The sequence below is a fragment of the Protomyctophum parallelum genome (assembly GCF_964188405.1).
Source record: "Protomyctophum parallelum genome assembly, chromosome: 9".
NCBI classification, from domain to species: domain Eukaryota; kingdom Metazoa; phylum Chordata; class Actinopteri; order Myctophiformes; family Myctophidae; genus Protomyctophum; species Protomyctophum parallelum.
Window position 1 is genome coordinate 8,560,393 of NC_139706.1, and position 23,254 is coordinate 8,583,646.

Consider the following 23,254-nt stretch of genomic DNA (forward strand, 5'->3'; position numbering starts at 1 on the left):
ATCAATTTCCAAGAGTTTGTGCAGAAATGGGTCACCCAGATAGCTTGCAGCAGGAATCAAGAAGCTCTGTATCTCAGCTAAGTGATGAAACGCAGCATCTCTGCATGATCTGTATGGCACCGCAGGGGAGGAAGAGAGAGATATAGAGAGAGATGGGAGCAATCGAAATGGTGCAGCAAGATTGTGGGGGAAAAGACAAGAGTTGAACAATGAGAAACAAAAAGTGAGAGTTTGAAGAAAAATAAGGAATATAACAGTTTATCTTTCATTAACCCCACCTGGGGTGACCAGATGTCCCCCTTTCCGTGGACGTACAGTCCCTCATTTCATGGTGAGAGCATTGCAATTCTTGCAAAAGGCCTCACCAGACATCCAAAAGAAGCAGAGCGACACAACTCAAGAAACACAATCTTGATCCCACTGTTTTGGGTAACTATCGACCCATTTCAAATCTACCCTTTCTGGGCAAGGTTTTAGAAAAATGCATCTTCCATCAATTGGATGTGTTTCTACAGAACAATAATGTCCACAACAAATTCCAATCTGGCTTTAGGAAAGGTCACAGCACGGAAACAGCACTTGTAAAAGTAATGAATGATCTTAGGGTGTCTGCTGACAAGAAACATGTATCCGTTCTCTTACTTCTAGATCTAACGGCTGCATTTGACACGATTGATCATTCAATTTTAATACAGCGTCTGGAGCACTGGATAGGCCTGTCTGGTACGGCCCTGTCCTGGTTTTCCTCCTACCTATCAAACAGAAGTTACTTTGTCAATCTAGCCGAGTTTGACTCAGACAAACACGACATCAGTTCTGGTATTCCACAGGGCTCGATTCTTGGCCCTCTGCTTTTCTCCTTGTACATACTGCCATTGGGCGAACTCATTACCAATCACGGAGTCAATTTTCATTTCTATGCTGATGATACCCAACTATATCTCTCTGTGGCTCCAGATGATCCCTGTGCTTTAGACCCGCTGCTGACCTGTCTGTCTAGCATCAAATGTTGGATGAGTGAGAACTTTCTCAAGCTAAATGAGGATAAGACAGAAGTTCTCATAATCGGTTCTAGTGAGCAGAAAGAATCAATAATAAGCAGACTTGGCAACCTGACTGTAGAAAGTAACAGTACAGTCAAGAACCTGGGGGTTATTATTGATTCTGAATTTAATTTTAATTCACACATTAATCATGTTACCAAGATTGCCTTTTTTCACCTTAGAAATATTGCACAAATCAGAGCCTATTTGTCCTTGGACGATGCAAAAACGCTAATCCACGCCTTTGTTTTTTCTCGGCTTGATTGCTGCAATGCCCTTTTTTCAGGACTGCCTAAGAAAACAACTGACAGATTACAACTTGTCCAAAATGCAGCAGCCAGAGTTTTAACTAGAACTAAGATGAGAGAAGATATTAGCCTACTCCAGTTTTGGCATCACTGCACTGGCTTCCGGTTGTTTTTAGGATTGATTTTAAAATTATTTTACTTGTCTATAAAGCTCTCAATGGTCTCGCACCTTCCTACCTACATGACTGCCTGCCTAAATATGTCCCAAACCGCCCCCTAAGGTCTTCCACTGCTGGCCTGCTCGCTTTGCCTAAAAACATGGCAACAAAAAAATACGGGGAAGCAGCTTTTTGCTTCTACAGGCCGTCGGCATGGAACAAGCTCCCACTGTACCTTCGTCAGGCAGCCTCTGTAGACATTTTTAAAGCTCAGCTCAAGACCCACTTCTACAACATTGCTTTTAATTGAATTTAATTTTTTGTTATTCATGTCCTCACTGTATTGCATTACTGCTTGTTTTTTAATGTCGTTGCCTTGCTTTTCTTTTATTCTCCATTGTTCTGTAAAGCACTTTGAGCTGCATTTCATGTCATGAAAGGTGCTATACAAATAAAGTTTTATTATTATTATTATAACACCGTCCACCGCACAGTGAAATCCTTTTTAAAGTGTGTGAAACGCGGGAGGGAACAAAAGCAACGAATGAAATGAAAGAGGGACATATTGTGTGACAGTGCTACAGAAGAAGAAGACAACAGGAAAAAGGGAGTAAGGGGAGAATTGACTTGGTACTTGTTGAGGTGGGTGAACGTGATATAGTCTGCAGTGTTCTTGTCAAAGCCCTCAGGTTACATGCAGTGGACACTTAAACCCTATAAACTTCGTTGACCAGAGCTCTTTCCCAGGGGTCTACACTTTGTCCCCTCCTTTTTCGCCCCTTTCTTTCTCAATTCGCAATTAGACACTTTTGAAGCTATTTATGCAGAATGTATGCCAATTTGATTTAACATGCCCAGAAAAGGGTTCATATGCTTAAAGTAACCTTTTGTGAATTGTGGGCATGCTGGGCATGCTGAATGTCTTATTATTGTTCTAATGCAGGCTGTAAATGGAGTGTGTTGCTGAATTTGTATGTTCATCCTATATTGTCTCTAACACACATAGTATGTTGTAGCTTTGTGTGTGTGCGTTTTGTCTGATGACGTCCCAGCATTAATGTTTTGATGTTTCTATTCATATATTATACAGTATATCACACTAGTCTATTTACACACACACACGCACACGCACACACACACACACACACACACACACACACACACACACACACACACACACACACACACACACACACACACACACACACACACACACACACACACACACACACACACACACACACACACACCAATAACTGGTGTCCAAAAAACAGTTCACCAATCGGAAGAAACACACCATTATGATCCACATTATTCCACATTAAGTACAAAAAGGTGATTACAGGTCATGCGGGAGGCATTGTTTTGCCTCCCCCGACGACCAAAGGCCTAATCAAGGCAGGCACGCCTTAATTGTAAAACAGGAAGTTCCATTACTGGGCAGGAAAGAGTGAAGATCAAAGTCAGGGATTTAACTATAAGCGGGAGTGTGAGATATTGGGTGTAGGAGCAGAGAGGATTTCATGAGATTACCTTATAAATAGCATGGCAAATTGAAATTTGTTTAGTCATCTGCCTGGTGTGTATACAAGCCTGGTGTGCAATGATAAGATGGACCAAATCTTGTACAGCTACAAAGTTTAGATTTTTTTTAAATGAGTAAAACTATGCCTAACCCTTAACTAAAACAAGTATTAAAACAAGAATACAAGAACCACCCCAGTGTGGGATTGGCGGAAAAAACAATGGTCAAGCGTATATTGGGGTGAGCCTTTCGGTTACCCTTCGACATTCACAATTGACCTTCATGTTGGAATTTTCCCCTCTCTCCATGGGATCTACTTGGGTATGCATCACTGCGTGAGGGAAGTTCACACATCTCTGCTGAGCTTAAATACAGATACACGGGGCATTTTAGGTCAGTCCATACCAAGGTTGTGGCACTTTTACCAAACCCTTCCTATTTTATTCTTTCAATAATGACTGTGTCGCAAGAATATTATAAACATTTTTACCAATTTGTACCCTGCACCCCTTGACAAATTTACAGTGTGATTATCTACTGTACATGTCAGTGTCATCCACCTGTCACATGGATGCATTTAGAAATGTGGTGGCATGATGTGCACACACATACACAAGAACTAACACACATGTACCCGTTGCACACACATAGACTATAGGCTAACCGGCTCAGTGGCCTTGTGGTCAGAGTGCCCGCCCTGAGACTGGGGAGGTCAAAGCCTCAAAATGGGACCCAGTGCGGCGGTGCCTCTCTGCTTGACACTTATCATCAAGGGTTGGATTTGGGTAAGTGTAAGTCCCTGCAACATACTAGCGTCATGTTCAGAAAAGGGGGTGTACTTGAACGTCATGTCCAGGGGTTGTACTTGTACATCAAGGTCTGACAAGCTGCCTCACGCTACAGAAACAGGAGATAGGCTACCAGTACTGCCCTATGGGCCTCATGGCTCGGCAAGGCTTACTTATATACACACATAGGCTATACACACCCGTCCACTCGCATGAAACATTGCTGACACTGCTAATCTAATACAATTTGTGTCATCATGATCACTGTCACCCTCCTGTCATCCCCTTGGTCATTCTCTTAACTACATTAACCATGGCATCCCTATTGGGCAACACTTTCCTTTTCTTAATAATTCAAAGTGTTTCGTTAAAAAAAATCACACCCGTGTGGGCCGTGTGAACTGAGTGGTGCAACTCCCCCCCCCCTCCAGCGCAACAACAGCGCCCCTACTGGTACTCATAGTCATACTGGTGCTCATTAACGTCACATAGGTGAACCAACACATAACTGAACAGGGACATTGCTGTTCTTTGGAGTGGTTGCACCACTCAAAAAAAAAGGCAGATACAAGCTCAACGTGTCGCAATGTGTTGTGAGTGGCTATTTTAGCTATTTTGACGCGCGGTGACGTATAGAGCTTAAGTTGTTAACCATACCCCCCTTTAATATGGTCTGCGAGCTAGGGCCCTGTACATCACCATACCCATTTGATGAATTGAACATGGTGGACCCTCTTGTAAACAAGTGTAATGCTTAATTGAGTCGTCCACTCACAGTTAACAGTCTTTGTATTGAGTTTGTGCTTGAAATGTACTGTAATTCTGCAAACTGTTAATAAATATTTCAATCAATCAATCAATCAATCAATCAATCAATCAATCAAACCCCCTTTACAGTGACTTTGGGATCTGACTGTTTTACAGAGACCTTCCCTCCCATTCTTCATCAAGCCTAAGCAATCAACACCATTGTGAGACAGATAAATAGGCTTCTATACATACTTAATGTGAAACACACACGCAGCTGTAGACATGTGTGAGATTCATTCTCTTCAGGGAACTGATGTATAGCTGCACTACAGCTTACATTATACCCAGCCTAGATCTATTTATATTCTATGCCTGTAGCTATCTCTGTCTGTTTTCTGGTGGTGTTTGAAACTATAGTGCATGGCATATAGATAGCGACAATATACAGTATTCCTAAAATACCAGCGCTGCATGGCTAAAACCAGTACAATGAATCAGTCAGTCAGTCATTTTTTGATTTATTTTCCTTAATTCCCACAAATATAATTGTTGTTTTATGACCAATGTTTCTAAGTGAGTTTAGGATACATACGTAAGTTAACGCAACTGATCTGACACACAAGTCAAATGTCTGTATTTTTGTCTAATGAAATTATTGTGATTGCCACCTATGGGTCTCTTATGGCAGAGTGTTTGGATGGGTGGGTTTCTCAGTTCTAATTTAAGCTGCCCTAGTTACCGCCATGAATGAATGCCCCCCAGCACAAGGTGGCAACTAGACTCAGAGAGCCATGTAAATTCACCTTTCTATGTTACTATAACTTTGTTCACAGTCAGCGGTACATTACTTTCATTCAGACCCAATCCATAAAGTTCATTCCTCTTGACTGGTTCAGAGGGCAGAGGTCTGAACAACTTAAGCAGTGATGGGCACATTCATCGGTTGATGGTGCTTTTTGCACAATGATTGAAATTCATAAATATTCTAATCACTTGCATAAACTATAACTACTACATTAAGGCTACTGGTTACGTGAGACGAAAGGTAGGTAGATTATTCTCTTGCCTAACCCATCAGTGACTGTTGCTTTATCCACTGTCCCTAACTAACCTAAACCTAAGTACTCAAAGTACGCAAAGTACTCAACCCCAGTACTTGAGTAAAAAGTTAAAAATAAAAAATATCTGCAGTAAGTATTCAAAAGTACAAATTAAATACATTTTCTTTTTTAATATCAATGCATTACTGTATTAAAACGTAGTCAAAAACGACACTTCTCTGGGTCACAATTCAAGATTGGCTCATAGTACTACTCACAAAACATTTAAAGGTGTACCACCACTAGAGGGGGCTGTGTATTGAGCACAATATCAGTAGCCTATGCCTTATGCTTTATCCACATAATAAGCAGACTAAGCACAAGTGTTCCATTGCTCTGGTAATTTTTGAGTGGTGCAACCACTCCTACAACCAGGAATGGCCGTGTACCGTGTGTGTATGTACCTGTATAAGTGAGCACGAATATGTGACTTAATAATAGCAGTAGGGGGCGCCAGAAACAGTGAGAGGGGTAGTGCTGTGTCTCTAATGAGAGAGAGTGAGAGAGAGAGAGAGAGAGAGAGAGAGAGAGAGAGAGAGAGAGAGAGAGAGAGAGAGAGAGAGAGAGAGAGAGAGAGAGAGAGAGAGGGAGGGAATTGCAACACTCAGTTCACACGTGTGTGATTTTTCATTTTTGAGCCGAATGCTAACGAAAATAAAAGCCTGGGTACCGAACTATTGCTCTGGTGACAAGTCAAAACGTGCATAGAGAAACACTTTCCCACACATTGTTTAAAAAAAGAAAAAAAGAAGGAAGGAAGGAAGGAAGGAAGGAAGGAAGGAGGGAAGGATATATAACTTCTCAAAATGTAATTCCACCCTTGTGACACAAGCAGAAAATGTATAATCGTGCATTGGTTACTTTCACATTTCACTTTTATATTTCACTACATCCCCTATTCCACTTTATACACTATTATTTGCCACACTTGTTTTAACCAATTGGTCCAAGAATCAACACACAATATTGTTGTGTTGGCTTGTGGCATCACTCTCCAGTGGAAAGTTCAAAACTTCAAATAATGATTATTTTGGGGGGTCCCTCAGGTGGAAAGCCTGGTAACGCGAGGTTAGGGGGTCCTCATTGAACCCTGTTCAAATGATGATGATAATGATGATGATCAATGATGATGATGATTATTATGAGTATTATTATTATTATTTTGGGGGGGCTGTCCCAGTTTGAGGTGTCCCTAGTTCAAGTATGATTACCTATTTATGTATTTATTTTTGTATTTATTGCTGGGGTCCCAGTTTTAGATGTCCCTAGTTCAAGTATGATTATTTATGTATTTATTGGGGGTGGGGGGGTCCCGGTTTGGGATGTCCACAGTTTTCTTTTCTTTTTCTGGTTGACAACCCCCCAAGAAAGTAGATGCCTTGGCAAACGTTACGTCACTGCCAGTAGGCTGCAGCAGAGTTTAGAGCAGCAGACTGAGCAGAGTAGGCTAATCTAGTAAAAGAGTGGCGACAGCCGCGACACTATAGCGTTGACTCCCCTGTAATACTCTATGGTTGACTCCTCCCATTGTAACAATGGAATGCGGAAGTGTCACTCTCTTACAAAGCTGGGCTGTAGTATGGGCGTGTCCAGTACGGAGAGAGATTTCCCCATCAGTGTACGTCAGTCAGTAAGTGAGTCGCCTGAAGGACGGATTAAGAGGGATAATAAGGGATTTAAATCGTTTTCAAGTAACCAAAGAAGAACGGAGAACACATTATTATTACGACGTTAGATAAACATTGTCGTCATTGTTTGAGTCGTGAGGGAATATATATATATCGTGAGTCATTGAAGATGGGGAGCTGCCTTACAGTGGGACCAAACGAAGCCCTGGTTGTCTCCGGTAGGCGTTCCCCCCCTTATGTCTTATTCCCTCTTCTGTCATGCTAACCATGCTAATAGCTAGCCTAGAATGGATATTCTGTACAAAAAATACATATACTATATATATATATATATATATATATATTCTGTACATCTGGATGCATTATACCAGCCTGTAGCTAATGTAGCGAGCCTTTTAATTTGATCAGTTAAATTCGACTGCAGTGTAAACACCGTCGTGGTTTCCTTTGCGGTTTCCTTTGCAACTGACTGAGGCAAACGAATAAGAATCAATCCATGCGCTCAAATCAACAGCGTACTGTAAATAACGTTAGCAATGCATAAACAAGTTATATAATATAAACACAGTTAACACACACATACGTTAGCCAGGTTAGTTCGGTTTGTGTATGTTGTACCAACAGCCGTGAAGAACAAGATGGAACTCGAATTACACTGTTCTACTTCTATATCAATTCCCAATGTTTAAGTGTTTCTAAATGTTTGTAATTAAACATGGCTTTCGGTGTGACAGCCAATCTAGCGAATTGTTTCTGCATTACACACTTTCACTTTTCAGCTGCCTTCTCACCAACAATAAAACATTAATCTATTTAGACACCATTACTTCATTCGGATTAGCAGGGAATTTTTTTGGTTGGTTCCCAAGGGCCACGTGCCCAGAGTGCCCATATGGTAGGTAGATCCTGCCCGGTAGATTATGTTTTGTTTGGCTCTTCCAAGTTTATGGTTGTACACTGCACCTTTGTCCTACTATTTGGAAAACCTGTTAAACAACAACTGATGGTTTCCTCTGTGAATGAAAACTGAGCCTTTAATACACACACAATGCAATGGATAGATCAGCAAGAGCAGTAAGTATGGGTAAACAATCGAACAAGCACTTTGTACATGCATTAAATCCATCCAAGTTCATAATTATGTTTAATACAACCAAGTCAGCCATACCCACCCACCATAACCATGGGGGAGAGCGTTGTCATCCTGGAGGATGGAGTTAGGTCCCAGATTCTGATTATATGGGATCAAGTTCTGTCTTTCCCTTATTATTGTGGGATCATCCAATCCACTAAGCAACTCATAGCAAAGGGTTGAATTCCAACCACTTGCCATTTTGGCAATTTTTTTTGGAGGAGCTTGCTCATTCCACGAACGCCCGATCCTTACCATCTGTATGGCGACAAACTTATTAAGCCACGAGAGGCTAAAAGCGGGGAAATGTACTGCCAGACGCGCTGCATGCCAAGAACTCACTTCTCCAGTGTATTGCATTTTGTTCATTTATTAGGCAAGGTGTATTAAAACAATTGATTTAGCGTCATCATACCAAAGTGCATTGTGCAAAGTGCAAATGGTATACAGATAGCAGCATGGTGTTGTCTTAGCGTTTGTAAAGCGGTCAGCAAAGTTGGACTTCCCCGTCGTTCACCCCCTCTCCTTCCATTCATGAAATGCCACCGATGAACAGCTGAGTTTACTACCTGTCTGACGTACCACCCAACACCACGTGACCATAGTAACCATAGCAACCCATCGAGCTGTCTAACCTGCCACTGCCACCAACACCATCTATTACTAATCAACGTTTGAAATCATATAAAATGCAATACCAATTGGTATCAGAATCTTAAAACACGGGATGCTAAGACTGTCCATTGTGCCAGTAGATGGTGTGGACTCGCATGAAGTGGAGAATCAGAACCAGATTAAAGTGGAGAAATAATGGAACAAAGTTTCAAACTTTTTTGTATGCTTAGGACACCAGACATGTCAACGCCACAATGTTTCCACCCAGTTTTAACAACAGAAGAGATTGTCTCTACTCTCTAGTTATGTGAAGCATTTTGAGACATACTTGTGAGTCTATTACGTACTTCCCTCACTATTTCTGTTCAATCAAGGATCCTAGAGCGAGCAAGCTATGCCAGGCTAGAGGATATTGTAAAGTTTATCACACCGAGCTGGAATCGAACCCCGATCTCCAACTCGGCAGACTGGCAGGCAACAAGTCACGCCAATAGAGCTAGCTCCCTTGAAGGAGCAAGTTGCGGCCGGGTCTTTTGCAGGGTCGTTACACTGTTATTTATAGCTAGATCAAACATTAATACTTCATTTTCTTCCATCCAGGTGGCTGTTGTGGGCACGATAACAAGACCTACGTGATAGGAGGATATGCCTGGGCATGGTGCCTCCTCTCAAATGTTAACAGGTGATGATGCTACAAACACATTACTTTTAAGTATGCACTATGCAGTGACAACCCACCACTAAGCAATACATGTAGGACTATACAGGACTTACATATACACTAACACAGGTCGTGGCTAAATATTGTAATTTCCCGCTTGCCTAGACGCACTATTTACAGTAAATACTCCTATGATTCCTATAATAACAATTTACAATTTACAATTTAGGCATTTAGCAGACGCTCTTAATCCAGAGCGACTTACATTAAGCAAGAACAAAAAAGCATGGGAATACATCACATAAAAACATTTATCAAGAAACATGCGTAAGCTAAGAAAGTAACAGTGGAATATCTATATAATGAAGCTATACATATAAACTATACATCTATACTACTATGCTATACATATGTACTATGACGTGCTATGACTACATACAATGCAATTATAGTGCTGTCTACATAACAATGATAACATGCTATAAGTCTGTATCAAATGCTATCTAAGTCTACAGAAATGCTATCTAAGCGGGTGGGGGAAGTGCTATGGGCCATGATGGAGTCTGAAAAGGTGGGTTTTCAGACTACGGCGGAAGATTGGGAGTGATGCTGCAGTTCTGACTGCAATGCGACCATGTGAAATGGGGCAGATCAAGTGTATTTTTCACAGAAATAAGAATAGCCACTCAGTTTCATATGTATGTTATTTTTCATTTATTTAACCTTTATTTAACCAGTAAAAAACACATTGAGACTGAAGTCTCTTTTACAAGTGTGAACTGGCCAAGAGAAGGGGCAAAGAGCCAAGAGGCAAAATAAGAGACACAGTAACAAAAAAATACACGACAAGAAAAACAGGACAGACATACAATGTTCATAAATACAGTACCCACTACCGAAGAAGCTCAAAGGGAGAACAGGAACATTTAATAACGCAACCAATAAAGACTAATAAATAAAAACTAAGCAATGAAATTTGCTAGTAAACTAAAAAGCAACATTTGCTATACGTCAAAGCAGGAGCAGTGTATGGGAAGTGTGCCCATGGGTGGCAACTGGCAATCCTTTAAAGCTCACTAGGGGAATCAGAGAAGCCAGTTTGAGTCCGAAATAAGCAAGGCTTTTTTTTCACAGCCTCAGATTTTGTTGGGGGCACGGCACGACATAGCAAAATGCCCCAAATGTCCAAAATGCTGCTGCCCGCCTCCTCACTGGTACCAAAAAATATAAAATCCTATTCACGTTTAAATCTCTCAACGGCCTGGCCCCCCCATATATGGAAGAACTCATACAGCGTCACAACCCCTCCAGAGCTCTAAGGTCGGCTGACCAGTCACAGCTGACTGTGCCAACAACCCGAACCCTCAGAACAAAAGCCGACCATGCCGTTGTGGTGGCAGCCCCTGAGCTGTAGAACAACCTCCCTCCCCATATTAGAGCTGCTCAAACCATTGCCATTTTTAAGTCCCTACTCAAAACGCACCTTTTTTCCTTGGCTTTCGATGTTATTTGATTTTATATCCCTGCTTGATGTATTTGTATTCTGCTTTAATTTCTCTGTTGTGAAGCACTTTGGTCAACCTTGGTTGTAGAGAGATATAGAGATATACTTTATTATTCTCCCGAGGAAGAAATTTGTCTTAGACAAAGGGCAAGCGTAGCACTAAGTCAATGTCGCCACAGTGCAGTGCCAAATACATCTTTCTTGCATCATAGAAAAAAAGAAAGAGAGGAAGAAGAAGGATGGGGGGTTGTGTTTATAATGTGCTATATAAATAAAGGCTGATTTGATAGCACAGCCAAGCATTTGATCTGAGGTTGAGACTAGAGTTTTGGACAAGTTCGAATTACCAACCCACTAGGGCGTACAGAGTACAGTGATGAGTCCTATAGGGGGAATTGGTTATGAACCTCAATACAGCATGAAACAGGGGGTCGAGTTTGTTCAGAGTTGAGGAATTAGCAAAGCAGTAGACGGTATCGCCATAATCGAGCTGCGACAGGAAGAGGCCTGTAACCAGCTTTTTGCACGAAGCATTAAAAGCTCAGAGCAGCCGTAACTTAAGCTTTTTTGCCAAGGCGTCAATGTGGTGTTTGAAGTTTAACTTGTTGTCCAACGAAATCCCAAGATATTTATACAACTCGACCCATTCGATGAATACTCCATCCAGAGTGGTGATATTTGAGGGGACATTGACTAGGCTATTTGGAGATAATGGCATGGCCTTGGTTTTGTGGGCATTTAGTATCAGTTTGCCGTTTAGCAGTTCATGCTGCAATGAGACAAAGTCAGAGGCCATGTTTCTAAGTGCAGGATACAAGTAGGTAACCACTTGCTTGGGAGGCATACGGTCAGAAGCGGATGATAACTTACGTCATGTTGTAGTCTAGTTTGTAGTCATCAGGCCAAAACCCCTAAACCGGAATCAGAATTAACCCAAAATAATTCCCTGCATCATCATTTTAGGACATACCCAATTAAAGCCTTGATGTGGCGTATGAATCCGACAAGTTTCTTCAAGTACTTATTTAAATGGTTTACTATATCCATATTTTATGCCAACTCGTAGTGACTAGCGAGACTAAAAACACCTGGGGGGGGGGCATAACTCTATGGGGGACCAAAACAAAGCGACGCCAAGGTTTTAAAAATGTGTTGAAAGGTCTAAACCACGCTTAAACCGGATCACACAGGTGATTTAGGAACACAGACCAGGCTTTCCTCCGAGGTGGAAAGCCTGGTGACGCGAGGGTAGGTAACGAGGCATGACCTCAGACTGCATAACCTGAATGTTGTGCTGTCTGAGAAGTTCTTGATTTTCCTCCCAGCAAGTGTAAAGTGATTACTCTCACATGACGGATGACGAGGCGTTCCATTCCAGCTCATTTGGAAAATAATCTGAGGTTTCTGAAACCACGGATGGATGGAGCTTTTATCAAATTACTTTCTCTTTCCGTTATCTTGAAATCTCAGAGTAAGGGCGACCACTCTGTAATCAACTGTAATCATCAAAGGCTATCAGGAAAGCTGTTCTCACAGCATTTTTTGCTCAGCGACGTTTGCTGTTCAAATCTCTTGAGAATGTCCATATAACCTGCATTACACACTGAGCCCAAAGAGGCCTCCTTTTTCAGTTGGGCTGTGTGCACAATTGTTGATTGACAAACAAGGCACTTTCCCCTAGTTGCAACCAAGCAACTCATAACAAGCTTTGTTATGAGTGCAGTCTTTGAGTTAATGATTTGCAGTAGCTCTTCATAATTCTTCAACATGTGTAAAATAGGTTAATGTGGCAACAACAGAAGTACCAAATATCCATCCATCCAGCCATCCATCTTCAACTGCTTATCCGTAGTTGGGTCGCGGGGGCAAACGGCTCTACCAGAGAGCTCCAGAGCAACATTAGTAACATCATCACACTTCACACACTAACTTCACATTCAGCCTGTAGACCAGTGTTTCCCAACCTTTTTTGCTCCAGGGCACACTTTTCATAGCCTAAAAATCTCGGGGCACACCATACGGTGTATAGGCCTATCTATATATATATACATACATTATATTTATATATATAGATATATATATATATATATATATATAGATATATAAATATATATATATATATATATATATATATATATATATACATACAAATTCCTTATTATATATATTTTTTTAAATACATTTTGGAGAAAAAAAATTGCTCATATGCAATGTGAAATGCCACCTAATTCTTAATCCTTTTCCTTGTCTTTATTATGGGCCATCTTGTGAAAGCTGCATGCTTTTATTGTGAAGGGTCTCACCGTCTCAGTTCTCACAGCCTGCATATTTCCACGTGCTAAAAATAGCTGATCGACAAGCTCACAACGCGTTGCGTCGGCAACGCGTTGTGAGCTTGTCGATCAGCCATTTTCAGCATGCAAGCATAACACGTGTATGACGAAGAATAAATCAGGCATCACTGCGCTTCTGTCGAGGGAGGGAGATATATTTTGTTGGCCGAACGAGGCCATCATGTTTGGACAGCTATGGACAGCTATTTTTCGTGGCACATTATGTTTAATCACAACAACGTCACGTTTACTTTACCTCCTCAGTGTTTGGGTCGGGGGACATGTAGGACTGTATGTGTCTGCTGTCTACGTGCATAATGCATATGCGCTCTGCGCGCTCCAGTCTTTCGGGAGGGAGCGAAATGTAGCCTCTTCTGCATGCATCTAAGCATTAACATTTCAATGGCCGAGCGTCTTTAGTCTATTGTTCCGTGTTGTTGTTATCGCACGTCTAATGGTTAGACGTGTGACAACGCAACAATAGGAAGCCTGCAGCCCAGTAGCTCTAATATTGCTTTCGGGGGAGGGTTAGTGTGCCGCCTGATTTTGACAGAAAGTAATACTAACTTAGTGTTACTTTCTGACAAATCAGGCGGCACACCTGGACATATCAAAGGCACAGTAAAGTGCCGCGGTACATAGGTTGAGAAACACTGCTGTAGACATTAGAGGCCATGTAGTTCTTTAGGCTTCATCATCTTGTGATTACTGTAATTTCCGGACTATAAGCCGCTACTTTTTTCCCATGCTTTGAACCCTGCGGCCTATAAAACGGTGCGGCTAATCTATGGATTTTTACAGCTAACGGCCTCTAGGGGACCTTCTAAATCTATCTCTATGGCCGGCTATGGCCTCTATGCGGCTTATAGTCCAGTGCGGTGTTTATATGTACACATTTGGTTTTTTCCCTAAATTTAGCTGGTGCGGCTTATATTCAGGTGTGCTTTATAGTCCGGAAATTACGGTAGCTATTAGATTATTAGAAAGCTGCATTTGTGCAAAAGTTGCCATTTTCACCTGCGGATGGCGCTAGACTGCTAGAGTCTAGAACAGGTTGTAGAACAGCTATGATAAATAAAATCCTCCAGGGAGTATGAATGCACTCAGCATCTTTCATGACAATCATGCCATTGGCTTTTGAGATATCTTGTGTGCAGTGTTAATTTTGTTGACTTCGACTAATAATCTTATGATATTTAGTCAACTAAGACTAGACTAAGGTCTAGTCTTAGTTGACTTACTAGACTAAGGTCTAGTCTTAGTTGACTAAATATCATAAGATTTTTAGTCGAAGTCAACAGAATTAACACTGCACACATGATATCTCAAAAGCCAATGTCATGATTGTCATGAAACATGCTGAGTGCATTCATCGACTAAATATCATAAGACTAAATAGGACTAAATTGGGCTAAGACTAAATGGTTTGTTATTTAAAAGACTAAGACTAATATAAATCTTCTCTGGTCAAATTAACATTGCATTAAGGCTAAAAGACTAAGAGTTTGATATTTAGTGCACTAAGACTTAAAGACTAGACTAAGACAGAAGACTAAAGGACTAAGACTAAATGGTGTGTTATTCAAAAGACTAAGACTAAATCAAAATCTGCTGAAAAAAGTAACACTGCTTGTGTGCAAGTAGAACGTTTGGATGGATGGATTTACATGTTTAGAGCCTAGTGTGGAGGAAAGAAAATGACCTCACTCACTGCAACTGGAAAGTACAGCATTACAGTACAACTTATTACAAAACCCCATGTGACTCCTCAGTTATATTGTTACTAACTGTATCGGCAGCACACACGATGTGATGTAACAATGTTGTTGCATACCATTAGGACAAATATGTAAGAACCTAGACAATATGTAAGAACCTAGCCGGTTTTTCCACACAGTTGCACTTGTTTTAAATCACTGGAACAAAATGCCTGAAATGTCAACTTAAAGGACCTATAACATAAAATTCAACTTTTTCAATTTCTTTTGTGTTTTTGGGGCTCCCATGTGTGTTTTCTATCCCCACAAATAACCAATTTTGAACAATCATGCCTTCATATGTCATATGGGTGTTTTAATGGAAATTGCTCTCAGGAACAGCTCGACTGATTTTGGCCTCATCGTGATGTCACCAATGTCACCCTACTTGTATAATTCCTCCTCTTCTTCAGTCTTCAGTTCCAAATTTGCATTTCCACTTTGTTTACAATGTCCACCATTGTTGATTTTCCAAGCTGGCATGGCATGGAAACAAGCCTGGTTTTATCTAGCATCAGTAGTATAATGACTCAAATATTAAATAATCTGCATATCAGCACCCCCACCACCTCAGGACATTGTGGTACTGCAGCTAAAACTGCTTTCAAAGTCCAGAAAGAAATGACAAGGCCTGGTTATATCAGAGTGGTGATTGAGGCTCAAACCATTAGAAATAACTTTGAGGGACATAGACAATATGATATTAAATATTAAAAGCAGTTTTAAAATGCATGTTATTTGCGCTTTAATGTACATCATGTATTTTATTGTCTTCACCAGGATTACCCTAGAGATCATGACTCTAGGGCCCAGATGTGAGGACGTTGAGACGGCAGAGGGGGTGGCCCTTACTGTCACAGGAGTGGCTCAGGTAAAACATATTACTGTCACAGGAGTGGCTCAAGGTAAAACGTGTAATGAAGAATCGGCTTTATTGGTCACGTTCCAGTTTTTCTGTTGTAAAGCAGTATGTGTTTTTTGTGCACAGGTTTTGTAGTATTCCCTGAGAAGAGAGGATAGAAAATCTGAGTGTGTGAGTGTGTGAGTGTGTGAGTGTGTGAGTGTGTGAGAGTGAGAACTAGTGCCTTATTATATTTATATGGTAAGGGTCCATATGGTGTAGATTTAGGAAACTGGGATGTACAAGCATTGTAGCTACTGCTATCTTTTGTTTTTACCCCACCTGCATGATGCAAAGAGTGCTAAATTACATAATTACATAATGTTCTTAATATCATGTGTATATATCTGCTTTCACATTTGCGTGTCAGACAAGGAGAATAAGGGATATTTGCCCGAATTGATTTTTACTTGCCCAAGCCAATCAGGCAACCATCCGTGTTAACCCCTGCACTGGAAAACCATGCTGTTGCAGTGATGTAAATAGGTTTTCAATGTAATGGGTCCTGGGACTCAGGGGTGATCTTTTAAATGTGACCCAGGGACATTTTATGAGTTCTATTTCAACGATGTTAGAGTACAGTATTGCGTCCCAGGACCCCCGGAGGGTGACATGATTGTGGCCTTTCTCAATTTAGTGAGTGTAAGGATGCAGGCCATTTCAATTTGCATCACTGCTGTTATAGACCCTGTTTTCACTGAGCAGAGCTTCCTGTATTTTTTTTTATTCAGGTGAAAGTCATGACAGACCCGGACTTGCTGTCAGTGGCTTGTGAGCAGTTTCTGGGTAAATCGGTGATCGAAATTAAAGCAGTGGTCTTGCAAACCTTGGAAGGACACCTGCGCTCCATTCTAGGTGTGAACATTTTATCTTGACTTTCTGACTGGTCATGTTTGCAATGCATACATTTTAATAATGATAAATATAGCTCCAGTGATTTGGCTTCTCTCTCATTTTGCCCTTCTCATTTTAAATACAGCCTACCTCACATGTTTTGGGTTGGAGATGTGTTAAATACACTTCCAAGAGTAACTGGATAACTCACCCCTTTTCCAACTCTCCCTCAAAAGTGGTACCGGCGTAGCTTGTTCTCTGAGACCATATGCAGCTGGTAGTCGATCAAAGGCACCTTTTGTTGTGCAACAAAGACATAAGCAAATAAATCGCCAAGTTTGCTTGCTGTGCTTTCCGATTGATTATTAATAGAATAGAATAGAGATTAAGATCGCCATTATCATCAAAATGTAAAGATACGTACAACGTACTATACAATCTTTGGACAATCTAAAAATTCTGGTCCTCTATTTCCAAAGAGATAAATCTCATTTTAAAATGTAAAATTGAAAAGAAACCAGGTCTCTTTCTGCTCAGGATTCCAGATTGGACCATGTCCCTGAACCCATCTAATGTTATGCTCCTTCAAAAATGTGAAAATATATCCTTTTAAATTGGATTATGGATAAATCGCCAACAATTACATAGTGGTACCGGGATATATATAACATTTTACCCATGGGGAGAGAGTCTTTATAGGTCTAAAGGCAATGAAGAAAGATGTCTCTACTTTCTCTAGTTGGTAAAGGGGTGAGTTATCCAGTATTCCTTCCAAGAGGTATTTAAATATGCTCCTTAAATACAGGCACCCTGACAGTGGAACAGATCTACCAGGACAGGGACGAGTTTGCAAAACTGGTCAGGGAGGTGGCCTCACCCGATGTGGGCAGGATGGGCATTGAGATTCTCAGCTTCACCATTAAGGTAGGTCAAAATAGGGTCCCTGGTGGCAAATGTCTCGTATGTCATCCCTTTCTCTGGCTTCGATTTGTTGTCCCTCTACACAAAAAAACTAGTCTTTAAAGTGGGTCAACCTAGCTGTGAAAGGCAACCGCATCATGTTTCCAGCAATTAAAGATAAAGCCTCTATTACAGTCATCTGTTCAGTCATAGCCAGAATTACGGATTTATAACTAACTGAAGCATAATGGGAGTAACCATAGTACCTCGCTCGAGATTAGTCTGTTTCTGCTACATTATTTCCTCTGGTATATACAGTATACTGTAGTTGGCTTGTAACCAAAATATCGTCTGTTGTTTTAATTTTGTCTTTATTTGAGATCTTAAGAATATGTTGAACAATTTATCTTTGAGCAATGAAACCTCATATGTTGGGGTGTGCCGGTAGCTGTCCGGATAGTGTGTCAACCACAAAGGAAACGCAACCTCGATGGTTCAGTTCCAGATCGAAATAAAACAAAAATTGCCCAAAAGAAGAAATCTCATGAAGTGATATTCTGTGCGACAGTGTGCGTGGATGTTTAATACTTATTCGTGTCTATTCCAGGATGTATATGATAAGGTGGATTACCTGAGCTCGCTTGGTAAGACTCAGACTGCAGCTGTTCAGAGGGACGCAGACATCGGTGTGGCTGAGGCTGAGAGAGATGCTGGGATACGGGTAAGTTAGTGAATGTATATTCAGAAGAACAGCAACAAAAGCGGCATCTCTCAGTCTAGCAGGCTCTCAGTATTCTCACCCTCAGCACATCTCTCCTCCCCACCAGACGACCTAAGCTTCTCACCTCTTATACTCCAGATGTAGGTCCACAGATAAACATGACTATCACAAAAGTACAATACAATACAGACGCTCTGACTGTGTTGGCTGTCGCCGCCCCGCTGAGATGCTATGCCAAGCCCAGCAGGTTCTCATAACAAACAATGGGTGTGACATGGTCTTTTACATACAGCTTGATCAAAGGGTTGATTGGATTAAGACAGGCCTCCCGGCCACATACAATCATGAAATGATAGATCAATTTTTGACAGTCCAATACTGCCATAACATAATTATAATAATAATCTTTATTGTCCCCGAAGGGATATTTGTCTTCACAGTCTGTTCAACATCAACAGAATAACAACACAAAACCATACTGTAGCTCAGAACAACATATTACAGTGATGATACATAGTGCATATATGAGGTCAACACTGTACACGGAACCCTCCCATCGGTGTGGCAGTTTGTTTAAGGCTGCGACTGGATGAGGGGACAAAACTCCTACTAAAACTACGTTTCCCACCCCCAAGGTTCTGTATCTTTGTCCAGGTGAGATGGCATGAAGTTGAAGAAGCGATACAGGGGATGATCAGTGTCATTTGTTATTGAAAGTGCTAAGCGTGTGACAAAACAAATAAAGCTTCTTTGCATCTTACCAGGACCAATGGAACATTATATGTATGGGAGCATACACACAAATGCGTTTATTAGTACTTAATACTAGTTTTTTTCTCTGCACAATTCTAGGAGGCAGAGTGTAAGAGGGAGATGATGGACAAGAAGTTCCAGGCAGATACCTTAATGGCTGACTCGAAGCGGGAGCTGGAGTTACAGAAAGCTTCTTTCAACCAAGAGGTCAACACCAAGGTCGGTGTTTGAGCTTTGAAATTGCCTTTCAAGCACTCGCTGCGGCCCAATGGCATAGTTTATGTTTTTTTAAACGGTGATGTTGACTCAGCTATTGTGTGTATGTGTCTGTCTGTCCGTCTGTCCGTCTGTCCATCTGTCTTTCTCTCTCAGAAAGCATGTGCCCAGCTGGCCTACGAGTTACAGGCAGCCAAGGAGCAGCAGAAAATCCGACTTGAGGAGATTGAGATCGAGGTAGTGCAGAGAAAGAAGCAGATCACCATCGAGGAGAAGGAGATCGACCGTACCGAGAAGGAGCTGATCGCCACCGTTAAGAGGCCTGCCGAGGCAGAGGCCTACAAGATACAGCAGCTGGCCGAGGGGCATAAGTGAGTGTGTTCCCATTACCATCCATAGACACACCGTTTCCATTCGCATTGATCATGTGTTGTCCATACTGCTGATTTCCTGCTATATGCCATGTGAAATCTTTAAATTGCACGATAAAATATAATATAATTAATTATAAAATATATTGCTTTGCTTTTAGATGCTAGGTTCTAAATGCTTGTGGCACACTGGCAACCACATTGCAGTTGCCCCAGCTGTGATAAAGACAACTTAGATAATTGGCTCACAGACATAAAATCCAGGGTTTTCTTGCTGTAAAACAATTGAATATGTGTCTACCATTTTGTGCTTCAGTTCAGTAACATTTCCATACCGTTCTTTCCAAGCACCAGAAAGGATCAATATAGTTCAGTGTTCAAAAATGGAAGAGGGGGAATTGGCTACCAGAGATGGCAGTGTGTTAAATGGAGGAGGGGTGAATTGGCTACCAGAGATGGCAGTGTGTTTTTTTTTCTCTTGTCAGATTGCAGAAGGTTCTCTTAGCCCAGGCCGAATCGGAGAAGATCAGAAAGATCGGCGGAGCAGAGGCAGCCTCCATCGAGGCGATCGGCAAGGCGGAGGCAGAGAAGATGAGGCTGAAGGCTGAGGCCTACCTGCTGTATGGAGAGGCAGCCAAGATTGCCCTGGTCCTGGAGGCCCTGCCAAAGGTAACAATTTACATCATCAAGTCATCAAGGCTCATAAGCAACACACTGAGCTGACCCACTGTTTCCCAAACACTGGGTCGGGACACATTTTTATGGGTCCCTCAATTTGTTTTGTTTGCTACATTTTGTTTTTAATCATTTCAAAATATTTTCAAAAAACATTCCCAAAATAGCGAAACTTGTCATGAATTAAAACCTAAATTCAATTACTTTTTCAGTAATTTCATGACGAAATCAAATAAATGTAAGAAATTCCATAAATTAGAACAAAGTAGTGAAAATAGCCGATCTACAAGCTCACAACACAGTGCAATGTGACACGTTGTGAGCTTGTAGATCTGCTATTTTCACTAGTTTGGGTCCCTGATGTCTCTTTTGGGTCACAACCGTTATGGGAGAAATGGATAAATGGTTTACGGAACGCGACATGATGTCGTCATGGAATTTTATTTGACATGACCTAATTTATTGATACCAGGCTTGCTATCATGATCAGCTGTCTCGTGATTCACTTCAGCTGTTTATGACATCATCCTGGCATGTGAGAAAGAGTGTTAATATTTCCTGTATAATTCTTAAAGCTGCAGTCAATTTGGTTATCAACTTTCCATCATTTAGCTGGGGAGCACCTGGAACCCTCTCAAGGACCACTGTTTGAGAACCACTGCTCTAAAGCAATGATTATAGACCTTTAACTTTAATTAAAACAAAACACTTAACACTACCTTTAACCCATTAAGACCTAGAACGCATCTATGTAGCTTTTAACCACTTTTAACCATTATTGTATACTTTTGCTGTTGAGAAATAGCTCATAGCGCAGCACCGAGTGCCTTGTAGATCTGCTAGTGTTTTTAAATTGTGAACACGTGTGCAAATCTTTGAATATATTTCACAGCACGTTTCTAACTCAAATTTTTGCTCCTGGGGCAACATATTTTGCCTCTGGGACAACATATTTTCAGATGGGGGCCCACGGACAAATTCAGATAATTCTGGGTGTCTTTGACATGAAAAGGTTTGAGCACCACTGATGGGCTTTTCAGAGAACTGTCAGGATTTAGAAGACATCCGAGAGGTTTTTCAGAAAAGTGTCAGGCTTCAGAGTTCAGAACATCAGACATTTTGTAGAATCTGGTCTCAGGTCTTTAAACAATGTTACTGTGCCATATCTTCACAGATTGCTGGCAAGATCGCAGCACCACTGGCCAAGACCAATGAGATTGTCATCCTGAGTGGGGAAGGAGGCCGTGGATCAGGGGAGCTAAACCGCCTCTTGGCTGAACTTCCTGTATCTATCAACGCTCTCACTGGAGTGGATATCTCAAAGGTAAGCATTATGGGAACCAACAGTGTAGTTGCTTTAGTTCCACGATTGTTGTCACCTGATGAAGGCCAGCTATATGGCTGAAATGTCGTGCTATTACATGTTGGTGTTTTAAACAAATGAAAGACTGTGGAGCTGAGCTGTGTGCGGACTTCCTCTATAATGTATCAACATTTGTTCAGCACCAGCGAGGGATTGGATGTGTGCAACCCTCTTGTTTTAAATAGTTCCACGATGCTCCTTGCTTATGACAATGTCATATCTATAAAATATTATTGGCCAGTACTCATGCATATTTTACTTTTATCGGTCCTGGTTATACAGAATCCTTCATTGTACGTGATACCAGATTTATAACAACTGGTAGTTAGTAGTTACACATAAAGAAATCTGCTTCATTGAAATCTCCTTTTTGTTTTCAACAGATCCCGTTACTGCAGAAGATGACCAATGCTCAAGCCTAAAGAAAGTGACTCCATATTACTCCTGATATCTGTTGTATGCACTCACATTGACTGCCTTTAATACACTTGAAGATTTTTTTGTTGTTTTTATATATATATTGTATACAACGTGGATTTTTTCCCCGAAAAACCTCTGGTGCCTTAAGACCAAATTATGCTTAGTGCTTAGCTGTGAGGGTACACTACGTACAAGTCCACCATCTACGGACCCTCGCGGATACGCAGACGCGGCAAGTATAATCAGGCCTTTACTTTATCAGGACCAGAATATCGGCATGTACTGCTGCTCCTTTAAAAAAAATGTTTCTTTTTGCTGAGATTTTATTGTGGGAGAAATTTGTTTTTCACAGTACGGTATGCATACTTTGTCCATTTTTGTATAAAGTTTTATTACAGGATTTGATGTTCATATTGTCACTCACGATAGGATATTACCACCTTCTCTTGGGACTTGATGCACAGTGGGCCCTGCTGTGTGTGTAGAGGACAATGCAACCACTTTAATCTGACCATGTGTAATAAATCATTTACACATACCTCTTCCTTTGTTGTCGTAGAGTAAATGCAACCTTACTTCATTTTCTGCCTGCACATATAAACCCTATATATGAGATGTATAGCATTCTGTGTGCGTATGCACACAGTCACACACCGTCCCTGGTTTTTCCTTGTAATGAATCTGACATACATGTTACACTTTGATTTATCTTGTCGATTTATACATTGCAACAAGGTCCTCAAATTACACAAACCACCTCTTATCTTACTTTCTTTTCTTTTTTTTTAATATATCACCCGATTTTTTTAAACCTTTTTTTCCCACCTAGTGTCAATTATCTAATGTAATCCTGGGTGC

General features: G+C 41.1%; 1 protein-coding gene across 1 annotated transcript; it reads left to right on the forward strand.

Moving 5' to 3' along the window:
• Nucleotides 1–7,221: 7,221 nt before the first annotated feature.
• On the forward strand, nt 7,222–22,936 carry flot2b (flotillin 2b). Its single transcript, XM_083772851.1, has 11 exons — nt 7,222–7,458; nt 9,588–9,669; nt 16,023–16,113; nt 16,875–16,998; nt 17,783–17,901; nt 18,485–18,598; nt 19,451–19,570; nt 19,724–19,938; nt 20,424–20,607; nt 21,788–21,937; nt 22,360–22,936. Exons 1-11 carry the CDS (start codon nt 7,410–7,412, stop codon nt 22,396–22,398), a joined length of 1,287 nt encoding a protein of 428 aa, XP_083628977.1. The 5' UTR covers nt 7,222–7,409; the 3' UTR covers nt 22,399–22,936.
• Nucleotides 22,937–23,254: the final 318 nt, after the last annotated feature.